The sequence below is a fragment of the Narcine bancroftii genome, chromosome 7 (genome assembly GCF_036971445.1).
Source record: "Narcine bancroftii isolate sNarBan1 chromosome 7, sNarBan1.hap1, whole genome shotgun sequence".
NCBI classification, from domain to species: Eukaryota; Metazoa; Chordata; class Chondrichthyes; order Torpediniformes; family Narcinidae; genus Narcine; species Narcine bancroftii.
This window is the reverse complement of record NC_091475.1, coordinates 79,070,145-79,082,194: the sequence shown is the minus strand read 5'-3', so window position 1 is coordinate 79,082,194 and position 12,050 is coordinate 79,070,145. Positions and strand designations below refer to the sequence as shown.

General features: G+C 45.7%; 2 protein-coding genes across 7 annotated transcripts in view; one reads left to right on the top strand and one right to left on the bottom strand.

The window, feature by feature from the left end:
* Positions 1–12,050, bottom strand: part of LOC138739052 (putative defense protein) — a 33,621-nt gene that overhangs the window by 3,480 nt on the left and 18,091 nt on the right. The gene's annotated exons all lie outside the window — the stretch shown is intronic.
* The window catches only part of gramd1c (GRAM domain containing 1c), a 51,281-nt gene that overhangs the window by 31,472 nt on the left and 7,759 nt on the right, over positions 1–12,050 (top strand). For 5 of the 6 annotated variants that reach the window (XM_069890444.1, XM_069890445.1, XM_069890447.1 and 2 more), the window contains 5 exons: positions 1,090–1,233; positions 4,226–4,344; positions 9,028–9,170; positions 9,360–9,463; positions 9,758–9,919. In XM_069890444.1, the coding sequence (XP_069746545.1) occupies positions 1,090–1,233; positions 4,226–4,344; positions 9,028–9,170; positions 9,360–9,463; positions 9,758–9,919 (672 nt within the window). The remainder of the gene's footprint in view (positions 1–1,089; positions 1,234–4,225; positions 4,345–9,027; positions 9,171–9,359; positions 9,464–9,757; positions 9,920–12,050) is intronic. The other variant, XM_069890450.1, reaches the window with a different exon arrangement.

The following is a 12,050-nucleotide window of genomic DNA, read 5'->3' as shown; positions in this document are numbered from 1 at the left end:
CATGCTGGCAAGGGAATGGGTTTCCCTTTATCCTCACCTACCACCCAGCTAGTCTCTGCATCCAACGTATCATCTTCTACCATTGCCGCTACCTACTACGTGATCCCACCTCCAAATACATCTTCCCTTCTCCTCTTCCTTCTCCTTCTTCCGCAAGAACTGCTCCCTCTATGATGCCCTCATCCACTCCTCCCTTCCCACCAACCGCCCCCTTCACCATTACCCCTGTGACTGTAGGAGGTGCTCCACCTGAGCCCACACCTCCTCCCGCAACACTTGTGGATCTGCAGAGGGGTCATCCACTGTATCCGGTGCTCCCGCAGTGGTCTCCTCTATATCGGAGAGTTGGGAGATCGCTCTGTGGAGCACCCAGCCTCTGACCACCGTAGTAGCATGAATCTCCCAGTGGCCCCTCATTTAAATTCCTTGGTGACGTGTCTGCCCATGCTCTCGTGCATTGTCAGACTGAGACCACTTGCAAATTGGAGAAGCAGCACCTCGTGTCCCATCTGAGCACCCTCCACCAGATGGCATTAACATCAACTTCTCTGATTTCCATTGTCCTGCCCTTTCCCATTCTCTCTCTCTCTCTCTCTCTCTCTATATATATATATATATATATATGTATATATATCTGCCCTTCCCTCCCTCCTTTGTCTCCCTTCACAGAGCCAAAGTCTACCCCCCTCCCCCATTATCCCTTTTCCTCTCCTGTCTAATGATCACAGTTTGTCTGTTAGTCTGTACTCCTCCCCTTTACCAGCTATTTAATATGGGCCCCTTGCCTGCATTTTGCTCTCACCTTGAAGGGCTTAGGTAATATATTTTTACCTCCTGAGAGACACGAGTTCCTCCAGCATTGGTGTTGCTACTTCAGTCTCTTTATAGCCAGGGCAGGCATGTCTGAGCAGGATGGAAACATGGCCACCTGGAGGGCATGTGCTGGCATGTTCCAAGAACTACCATTATAAGGACGTGTAATGCACTTGATATCGCTAAAATATAATGCCAAGTAATCAACATATTATACAAAGTGGGGTTTTTCAGTAACAGAACACTTAATTTACTTTTTGCTTTAATTCTTTGTAGGTGAAGAGAGAACTTCATGCATTGATCTCCAGGGTAAGCTTTACATCAATAGGGTCTTCAACATGAATGCAGACAAGATGTTTGAGATGCTCTTCACAGACTCCCAGTTTCTACACAAATTTGTGAATGCGAGAAAAATTACAGGTAACTGCAATTTTGTGTAGCAACTCAAGAGATGCATTTTGGGAAGTCAAATTAGGGTAGGGAATGTCGATGAACAGTAGGACCTTAAGGTCCTGTCCATATTTCTGAGCAGATGGGGTGGTGAAGAAGACATGTGGCACACTTACCTTCATAGAATATAGAAGTTGAGAAGTTTATATTGCAACTTAACCAAACATTGAGGGTATCATAGCAGTTCTGGTCACCATACTATAGGAAAGATGCAATATACTGGAGAGAGTGGAGAATGATTGAAGACATTCTATATGGGAAGAGATTGGATAAGTGAGGCTCATTTTCCCTGGAGTGAAGGAGACATGACAGTGTATAAAATTATGAGAGGCATATATAGGGTAGTCAGAATCTCTTTTTGCCATGGCAAAGAGGCCAAAGGTCAAAGAGGAGAAGAAGGAGTTTTAGATGAGAATTGGAGGTGTAATTATTTTACACAGAGAATGATGGATATCTGGAACTTGCTGCCAGAGGAGGTGATGGAATCAAATACAGTTGCTGCACTTGAGAGACATTTTAAACAGACACTTGAGAAGGCAAGGTAGGAATGAATATGACCTGGTCGGCAAATGGGATTAGTGTGGATCAGTAGTTTTCAACCTTTTTCTTTTCACTCACATCCCACTTTAAGTAATCCCTACGCCATCAGTGCTCTGTGATTAGTAAAGATTACTTAATGTGGCATGCAAGTGGGAAGAGAAGGTTGAGAATCACTTTAGATTGTTACTGAAATATTTTGCTTGAGAAAAATTATGAAACCGTGCACATAACAAGTCAATTAGGTACGATTAAAACAGTGGTTTTCAAACTTTCTCTCCACTCACCATAAGCATTCCCAAACTAATCACAGAGCACTGATGGCATAGGGAATACTTAAAGTGGGATGTGAGTAGAAAGAAAAAGGTTGAGAACCATTAGTGTAGATGGATGAAAGCATCAGCATGGACTTGATGGGCTGAAGGACCTCTTTCTGTTCTGGATGAACTATCATGAATGATATCAGGAAGTCTTGTCCTAAGCGAGAATAGACATGAGTTCTCGATGTGGCATCAGTTTCCTATGGCTCTTGTTGCTGGTACCCACCTCGTGTGCACTGGAGCCGAACAGGGAATGGACAGAGATGCACAGACCAATAGATTGGCAGTAAAGTGGCATAAATTTAAAGAGGTGATTAATCGCACTCAGCCAAAATATTTCCTGGGGAGGAGAAAAGTTCAAGGAAGGGATGAGGCATCCAGGAGTCATGTCAAAATACAAAACCCTACAACGAGGAAAAATGATTTTTTTAAATTTGGAGATCTAGCACGGTAACAGGCCCTTCCCATGAGCCCGTACCGCCCAAGTACACCTGTGTGACCAATTAATCTGCTGATGGCGTAGGGATTACTTAAAGCGGGATGTGAGTGGAAAGAAAAAGGTTGAACATGGGAGGAAACTGAAGCACCCAGAGGAAAACCACTTGGTCATGGGGAGAATGTACAACTCCAGCAGTCAGGGCTGGATTCGAACATGACTTGTTGGTGCTGTAATAGCGTTGGGCTGACCACAATATTGAATGTACCACCCCTAGTTGACACTTGACTTGTAAACTGGGATGAATTTGACAAATTTGTAAGAAAATGAACAATGAGGGCAACTCAGCAAGTAATAAAGATCCAGACAGTAAGAGTATTCTGAAATACATAAAACAAAAGAGAAGAGTCCCAATTAACATAGAGCAGGGGTGTCCAGACCATAGCGCACGAGCCACTTGCGGCTGTTTGATGCGAATGTGCAGCTTGTGGACGTATTTTGGCTGTGCAGTGTTAGTGGGTGTGGCTCGAGATCCCATGATTGTGATGCTTGTGGCCAAGTTGCAGGCAGTGGAGTGTAAGTGTGATTCAGGCCGCCATCCCTCCGGCTGCTCACAGGCCCATCAGAAGTCCCGACATCTTGAATGCAGAATAACTACCCGGGCCCTGCCAGTCGCCCATTCAATCTCCTAATGCCTTGAATGACTCCGGTCAAAGGTTGTATGTGTGTGATAGTCAACCCCCTAAATTTTACCCCAAAAATAGGTCCATAAAATTTGATTATTACATATGTTCTATATATTTTGATTATTGAAACCAATACAAATTAGCAGTTTAAAAACCACATAGATGTATTTCTTAATATTTATATAAAACTTTTGCAACAAATTGAGCATGTAAGAGTAAAAACATGGATATAATATATTTTTATGTCTTGTGGCTCTCAAACATCTGAAGTTTATCATATTTGGCTCTTACCTTAAGCAAGTTTGGCCACCCTTGCCATAGAGAATGCATCTGGGGAACAGAGGTGTTATGCAGATTATCTGCATCAGTCTTTATAATAGACCCCGTTAATAGTGGGGTGTTTAGATGCAGAAAAGGGCACTGGAGTGTTAAGTGCAAAGTACAGCAGGTTATAAAGATCACTAGAGATGCAAGAACTGCAGATTCTGGAATCTGTGATGAGCCAGGGATGCTCACTGGGGAGAAATTATCAGTCAATGTTTCAGGTCAGGACCTTTTGAGATAATGTCTTGATAAAGTGTCTGTGGTAAACCACAGTAATGCTGTGATCGGCTACTGCCGGTTGGACACGCCTCCTACCCACAACCTCTTGCATGAGATCGATCCTACCCACATCCTCTTACATGCTCCACATTCATTCTGCCAGGATCAGTCAACGAGGCCGGCTGCCGTTCTAGTCCATAGTCAGCAAAAGCTAGTCAGTTTCACAACCTCAGTCTTTTGTGGTAAGTGATGGTGCATCAGTGTCCCAGCCCGAAATGTCAACTGACCCCATCTTCTCTGTTTGCTCACAAGAATGTTAGCCTTATTTCAAGAAAGTAGTGAAATCTTACTGCAACGATATATGTGAGATGTATTAGTGAAGTACTTTGACACAGTGGGATACTCCATACTTATAAAATTCCTTCTTGTAAATCCCTTAGATCTTGACATTGGTCCATGGGACAAAGACCCAAGTGGTAACCTGACAAGGACACTGAAATATATTATAACCATCACCAATCCTCTGATCGGCAAGTTCTCTACAGCAACTGAGAAGCAGGTACTGGAAAAGGCAGCATTTATGTATTGACCATTAAAGTGTTGATTTAAGAACACATCTTGTTTACCAACGTTGTTGCAAAGCGCATGATCGGTTGAGCTTTTATGCTTTCTACAACAATTAATATTTGGGAGTGCATTTGCTGAGTGGTCTAAATAGTTCCAGTGGAATTGATCTTAATTTAGCAATACAGTCCCTTCCACCCCATGAACCTGCACTGCACAAATACACCTATGTGACCAACCTACTGACCCGTGCATTGGGAGGAAAGCAGAGTTGTGTCAATGGGACAGTGTGCAGAGTGTTTTTGTTGGTTGGAATGTTGCAGAATGAGGATCTCATTGATGCTGAACACTAGAATAGACTGATCACTTCTGTCTGTTGTCATTGCAGAGCACGTTGAGTAGATCAGACAAGGTCTTGGTAATGGTGATGAATGGGTGGGCAGGGGAGAGCAGTGGGTAGAGACAACAATCTGAGAAAGGGGGAGGGGAACAATGGTGCAGTGACTGAAAATTACTGACGGGTAGGTGTGTGGGCTGGCAGCTGGGGATTGTGGAGGGGTGTGGTGGGGAGGGAGGCTGAAGGGAGGGTCTGTGGTGGGGATGAGGAGAATACAGAGGCTTTTTTAGCTAGAGGATGGTGAATCTGCTCATGGCCACAGACAGCTGTGGAGGTCAAGTCACTGGGTAGTCTTAAAGCTCACAGAATTTTGTTTCACTAGGTAGATTTAAAGCAGAAGGAGACAGGTTCTTCATTAGTAAAGGTCTCAAAAGTTGTGGGGAGAGGGCAAGAAAATGGGGTTGAGGGAAAAAATGCATCAGCAATGATTTGAATGGCGAAGCAGACTTGATTGGCCGAATGGCCTGATTCTGCTCGAGTTCCCAGCGCAGGATATCACAGGCTAAGCAACGTGCAGCGTGCCTCAATTCTGGGCAAACCCTGTGAGTGAACAGGAGATCTCGCAGGATGATTCGGTTTCAAGCGTGTATATTCATCAAAATGTACGTGGGGAAGAGAATGCAATCAGAATACATCTCTCTTTGCATCCCTGGTGCTATCAGACTAATGATTGCCTTTTTACAGAGCAGTGGAATGCACCCACGAGGCATTGAAAAAGCTGTTACACAGAGCCCAGCTCTGACAGCACGCTGGACTGACCCTCAGCTCATCCTCACACAGCCAGCAAACTGCCAGCTAGCACCATTCAGTAGTGAACACCCTGAGTCTTTTGCCCAGAGTAGGGGAATTGGTAACCGGAGGATATCAGTTTAAGGTGGGGTGGGGGGGGGGAGGGATACTCTTCGTCAATCTCACAGCCTCTAGAAGAATCTATACCCCACCCTAGCAATCCTGATTTTGATGCTTCTGTACATTCTTCTTGTCGGTAGTAGGTTGAAGATGCTGTGTGCTGTGGAAAGGCTTTTCTATAATTCATTGAGCCCAGTAAACATCATCTACAGAGGAAAGAGAGATCCTAGTGATCCTCTCTGCTGTTTTCATGACCCTCTGTAAAGATTTCCAGTCTGATGCAGTACAGCTACCGCACCACACCAATGATCCAGCCAGACGGGGCACTCTCAACTGTACTCCTGGAAAAGGATGAGTGAAACACAAAAATCTGCAGGCACTGTGATTGTAGTAAGAACACAGAAATGCTGGAGATACTCAGCAGGCCTTGCAGCATCTGTAGAAGGTAAAGATATACGTGGTGATACAGCTGTATGTACTGGCTGGCCCGCTCTCTGGGGGTCTCCCAACCTTAGCTCCTCCCTTGATCCTTCCCATGTGACCCCTGGCCATAAAGGTAGAGTCCCCTCTCCTTTCCGCTCATTTTCCTAGCCTAGACTCGGGCCAGCAGTCTCTTGCTTAATAAAGCCTATCGTTCCCCTCAGTCTTCTGTCTGCATCATTATTGGGCTACCGATAGCGCCCAACAATATATAACTGATGTTTTGGGACTGAGCCCTTCCTTAAGGTAAAAGCCAAAAGCAGGCAATAGCCCATCTTAAAAAGGCTGGGTTTTTTTAAAAAATGGGGGACAGGAGGAATGCAGACCAACAGACAAAAAGTGTTAATTGGATCTGATAAGAAAGATGAGAATTGACTGGGGGAGGGGATATCTTTTGGCTCAGTGAAAGAAGAGGTAAAAGGGAAGAGAGTGAGAAAGAGAAGCCGAGCTAGAGGCAAAGAGACAGGGAAAGATGCAATGAGGTGGGGGTGCTAACAGAAAATGGAGGTCAATATTAATGCCATCTGGTTGGAAGGTGCCCAGATGGCATATGTTGTTCCTCCAGTTTGTGAGTGGTCTCACTTTGGAAGGACATGAGACCATGGACAGACATGTCAGCAAGAGAATGGGGTGGGGAATTGAACTGAGTTGTGACAAGAAGATCACACTATTTGAGGTGCTCAACAAAACGATCTCCCAGTCTACATCCAGTCTCTCCAATGTAGAGTATGCAGTAGATGACTCCTGCAGATTCACATGTGAAGAGCTGCTTCCACTTGGAAGGACTTTGCAGGGCTCCAAATAGTGATGGGGGAGGAGGTGTGGGCACGTGGAGCATCTCCTGCCATCACAGGACTAGTTGCCAAGAGGGCAATGGGTTGGAAGGGAGGAGTGGGAGATGGAGCCTTTCAGGTCTGTTGATGAGAAAGAAACAAAGGACTTCGGTATGGGGGATGGAGGAGTACAGTGATTGGATGTCCATGGTGGAGATAAGGCGGTCAAGTTCTGGGAACTGGAAGTTATTGGTGATGGGGGAGGTAGGTGAAGTATCACAGATGTAGGTGGGGAAGGACTGGACCAAAGGGGACAAAACTGACTTGAGGTAAGTGGATAACAGTTCTGTGTGGCAGGAGCAGGTGGACATAATTAATCTGCTGGGTCAGTTGGTTTTGTGGATCTTGGGAAGGAGGTAGAACTGGGAGGTGTGTGGCTGGGAAACAATGAGGTTGGGGGCCATGGTAGGGAGATGACCAGAAGTGATGAGTTCAGGGATAGTGCACGATGCAGTGGTTTGAAGAGTTTTGGTGAGGTCCTGTCGGAGGGGTAAGTAAGAGGAGGTGTCTGAGAGTTGTCATCTGGCTTCGGCCAGTTAGGGGTCAGTGCGACAGACCACAAAAGCACCATCCTTGTTTGATGGTGAAGTTGGAATGAATGCAGAGAGAGTGAAGGGCCAGGTGTTCCAAAGGGGTAAGATTGGAATGAATGAGGTGAGTGTTATAGTTGAGATGGTTGATGTCTCGGCAGTAGTTGAAGTATAAAGGTTCAAAGTAGGCAGAAGGCCAGAATGAAGAGTCCAGGAGGAGGAAGAAGGTTTAAAGCAGGAGAAGGGGTCTCTAATGGAGGAGGGGGATAGGGATCCTGGTTGTAAAAGTGGACACTGAGATGGAGCCATTGGAAGAAGAGTTCGACATTATGGCATGTGCCGAACTCACTGAGGTGTGGACAAAGGGGAATGAACTTGAAGCCTCTTCTGAGGACAGAGCGTTTGGTCTCCAAGAGAGGAAGGTCGCAAGGGATGGTAAAGACCAAGCAGGTATTGGGGCAGATGGGGGCAGGGAGGGGAGAAGAGCATGGGAGGGATCAGGAGATGGAGGGTAAGAAGGATCCAAGGGAGGGAGGGGAGAGCTGGGGAAGTCAGAGGGAGGGGGGGAAGGGGGAGTGGGGGGGGGATGAGGAACCAGAGAGAGTTCATGATGGATGCTCAGTCACATGGGCCAGGGCAAGAGGGTTGTCAAGATGGGGGCCGATAGGCTTGACCTCCTCAGGTTAAGCAGGCTAGAATTTTATTCTTTGGCATGCAGGAGGATGAAGGGTGATCTCATCAATGCATATAAAAACATGAGAGGAATAGATTGGGTGAATTCAGAGTCTCTTGCTCAGAGAAGGGGAATCAGTAATGAAAAACCAGAGGGTTGAGGTGAGGGAAAGAAATTTAACACGAACCTGAGGGGTAACTTGCAGAGGGTGGTGGGTATATGCAACAGCCTCTAGAATATTTGGGCCGATACATTGGGATGTGGGTGGGTGGGACACTTTGATTGGCATGGACAGGTTGAGCCAAAGGGCCTGTTTCCATGCTCTATGACTGTGCTAATTTGCGGAGAGAGAGTGGGCAGAACAGAGAGAATGGCTAATCAAAGTGTTCCCCAAGTCAGGCCAGGAATCCTTCTGATTGAGAATGGAAATCTGTACCAAAAAGCAATGAGTTGTGTAACTGGATGGAGTTCAGCATTTGTGCATGTTGTAGATGGGAAAACAAAGTTACAAAATAGATCCCAACAGTTCTGTCATTAAACACATAGTCCATTTCGGAGAGGAGGCTTCTGTTGTGTTGTCACACGGTCTTTATTAATGGGATTTGAGAGGCTCTGATTCGAAATAGCCAATTGGTATTTTAATTTGAGTCTTTTTTTCAGGTTTGTGTTGGTACTGAAGACTAATAAAACTTCCAAAAGTACATTTTTTTTTCGCATAGAGTCCTGGATCCAACTAGTTTTAGTGTTGGAAGCAAAAGCGTGAAATCTTTCAAAGGGAAGTGGATAAAGATTTAGAGCAGATCATTTGGAAGAGCAGGGAGGTAGTATAGGAGGAGTGAGCTGTAGGTGTTCCATCCCTGCTGGAAGGTTCTGCCCTTTGAATCATCTGATTACTGTGGCTCCCTTGTTGTTGCAGACCATGTCCAAAGACAGCCAGTCTGGCCTGTACTACCTGATTGATGCTGAGGTAATCACACATGATGTGCCTTACCATGACTACTTCTACACACATAACAGATACTGCATTATTCAGACCTCAAAGCGCAAGTGTAGACTCAGGTAATGTATGCTCTGGTGCAGCCTGTCAAGAATATTATGTTCTAATCTCTGTTGTCCTCTGTTTAATTGCCTTGCACCCTGTCAACTTGAGGAGCTTTGCTTTCTGTAGATTTGGGACAGTGCTTGTGATTTTCCACCTTCTAATCAGCTGCTTTTCATTCATTTCTTTCTGGTTTACTTACATCGCAGAGTTTCAACGGATGTGCATTACACAAAGCAGCCATGGAGTCTGGTGAAGTCCTTCATACAGAAGAACTCATGGAGCGGACTGGAAGACTACTTCAAGAACTTGGGTTTGGTCACGTAATAAATTGGAAGTGGCTGATGTGTGACGAGGTCGAGTGTGGACTAGATTATCCCATAATAATAAAAATAAGTGGAGGGACGAGGGGGATTGTATGGCAGCAGAGCTGGTAGCTTTAAGTGGAAATAATTATTTTTTTTTAAAAAGATGAAGTTCTCAGGCTTCTCTGAGAACAGCTGGGACCAGCTGTTCTCTTTATTCTGTCCCCCACTTCCCCCTCTGGAGTTCAGCTCTTTGTTCCAGGTTTAGCCTTGTGGTGACAATCCTTCTGCTCTCTTCACAGAATCTGATCTGTTGACTGAAGAGATTTTGCACAACCCCATCTCTGCTGACCCAGGTCTGTCTGGCCTCCGGAGACGGCGCCGAGGGTTCAGCCGGGGGCTAGCCGGCCAGTTTACCAATTTACCGTCTCATCTGGATCCTGATACAAGAGAAGGCTACACAGGTAATGCTTTGGTCATGGTTAACCTGCTGCAGGTGGTCAGATTTTGGAAGAAGTGACTGGTTGTAATGTCGGGGACAGAGTTGGAGTTTAGGTTGTAATGTCGGGGACAGAGTCGGGGTGTAGATTGTCATGTCGGGAACAGAGTCGGGATTTAGTTGTAGTGGCGGGGACAGAATCAAGGTTTAGGTTGTAATGTCGGGGACAGATTGGGGTTTAGGTTGTAATGTCGGGGTAGAGTCGGGTTTAGGTTTTAATGTCGGAGACAGATTCGGGGTTTAGGTTGTAATGTTGGGATCAGAGTCGGTGTTTGGTTTGTAATGTTCGGGATCAGAGTCGGGATATAGGTTGTAATGTCGGAGTCAGATTCGGGGTTTAGGTTGTAATGTCAGGGACAGAGACGGGATTTAGTTTGTAATGTTGGGGACAGAGTCGGGTTGTAATATCGGGGACAGAGTCAGGGTTTAGGTTGTAATGTCGGGGACAAAGTCGGGGTGTAGGTTGTAATGTTGGGGACAGTGTCGGGGTGTAAGTTGTAATGTCGGGGCAGAGTCGGGGTGTAGATTGTAATGTCAGGACAGAGTTGGGGTTTAGATTGTAATGTCGGGGACAGATTTAGGATGTAGGTTGTAATGTCGGGGACAGATTTGGGGTTTAGCTTCTAATGTCAGGGACAGAGTCTGGTTTGGGTTGTAATGTTGGGGACGGATTCGGGGTTTAGATTGTAATGTTGAGGATGGATTCGGGGTTTAGATTGTAATGTCAGGGATGGATTCCGGCGACAGATTCGGGGTTTAAATTGTAATGTCAGGGACAGAGTCGGGGTGTAGGTTGTAATGTTGGGGACGGATTCGGGGTTTAGATTGTAATGTTGAGGATGGATTCGGGGTTTAGATTGTAATGTCAGGGATGGATTCCGGGGACAGATTCGGGGTTTAAATTGTAATGTCAGGGACAGAGTCGGGGTGTAGGTTGTAATGTTGGGGACGGATTCGGGGTTTAGATTGTAATGTCAGGGACAGAGTCGGGGTGTAGGTTGTAATGTCGGGGACAGAGCCTGGATATAGGTTGTAATGTTGGGGACAGAGTGATTAGGCTTGGAATTTCGTATGGGGTCATTAGATTAAGATTTGTAGGTTGGGGTTAGAGTCAGGGCTGAGGTTATAATGTTGAGGATTGGATTCCTGGGTTGGATTTACTAAAGCACCATGAGAGCTGTCAGATCAACCCATAGATGCTTATCAACTGAGCACAGGATTCCTCTCTAGACCTGGGGGAGATTGTAATGGCTCACAGCTTGTAACATGCCTTTTTATCACCTTTTGAATATTCATCAGTGCAAAAGGACCTCTGGTACAGCTGTGAATGTGCAGTGTTGTAATATTTTTCACTACCTTGGCTGGATGGAGAAAAAGGGGATCCATAGATCAGTGACCTGGCTTTGTTCCTGGACTCGAGGGTTGTCTGTGGAGTGTGCTTGTTCCCCCACTAGCTGTATGGGTTTCTCCAACTGATCAAGTTTCCTTCCAGAGTCTCAGAGATGTGTCAGTGGCTGGTGAGAGAAACTGCCCAGAGTGAGAGAGAGAGTAGTTTGCGGGAATTGGTGGTTTCTGAAGCGCAAATGTTGGCACAGTGTCTGAATGACAGGGAATTTCTGTTATGTGCTATCTCAAAACCCCTGTCTAAATGTAGCGAGAAAAAACTGGGGACTGCCCCTGACCTCTTTCCCCCCCACCCCACCCCCCACCTCCCCACCAACTCCAGGTTTGAGGATTAGTCAATCAAACTACATTTGGAAGAAGTTACACTGAAAGGAAAGCCCTCGCCCAAGTGTGGAGGCTATAAATATCCAGGTACCTTCTGCAGGTAAACAAAATGTTGGAAAAGCCTTTCATTAATAGCATGTCCTTCTCCATGTAAACTGGCTCAAAGCTAAGACTGAAACAAAATCTTTGTTGTCTGAAGATTGACTTCTCTGACCTTGCGTCCCATCGCTAAGGCCACCTAACTCAACGCTCTAAAGCATTGACTTTCTTTCTCTGCAGATGATGTCTGACCTGTGAAGTAGTTCCACTTGTCTTTGCTTAAATTTTTGTTTCAGATTTTTGGCCCCTGTATGCCTGTGCTTTTTAAA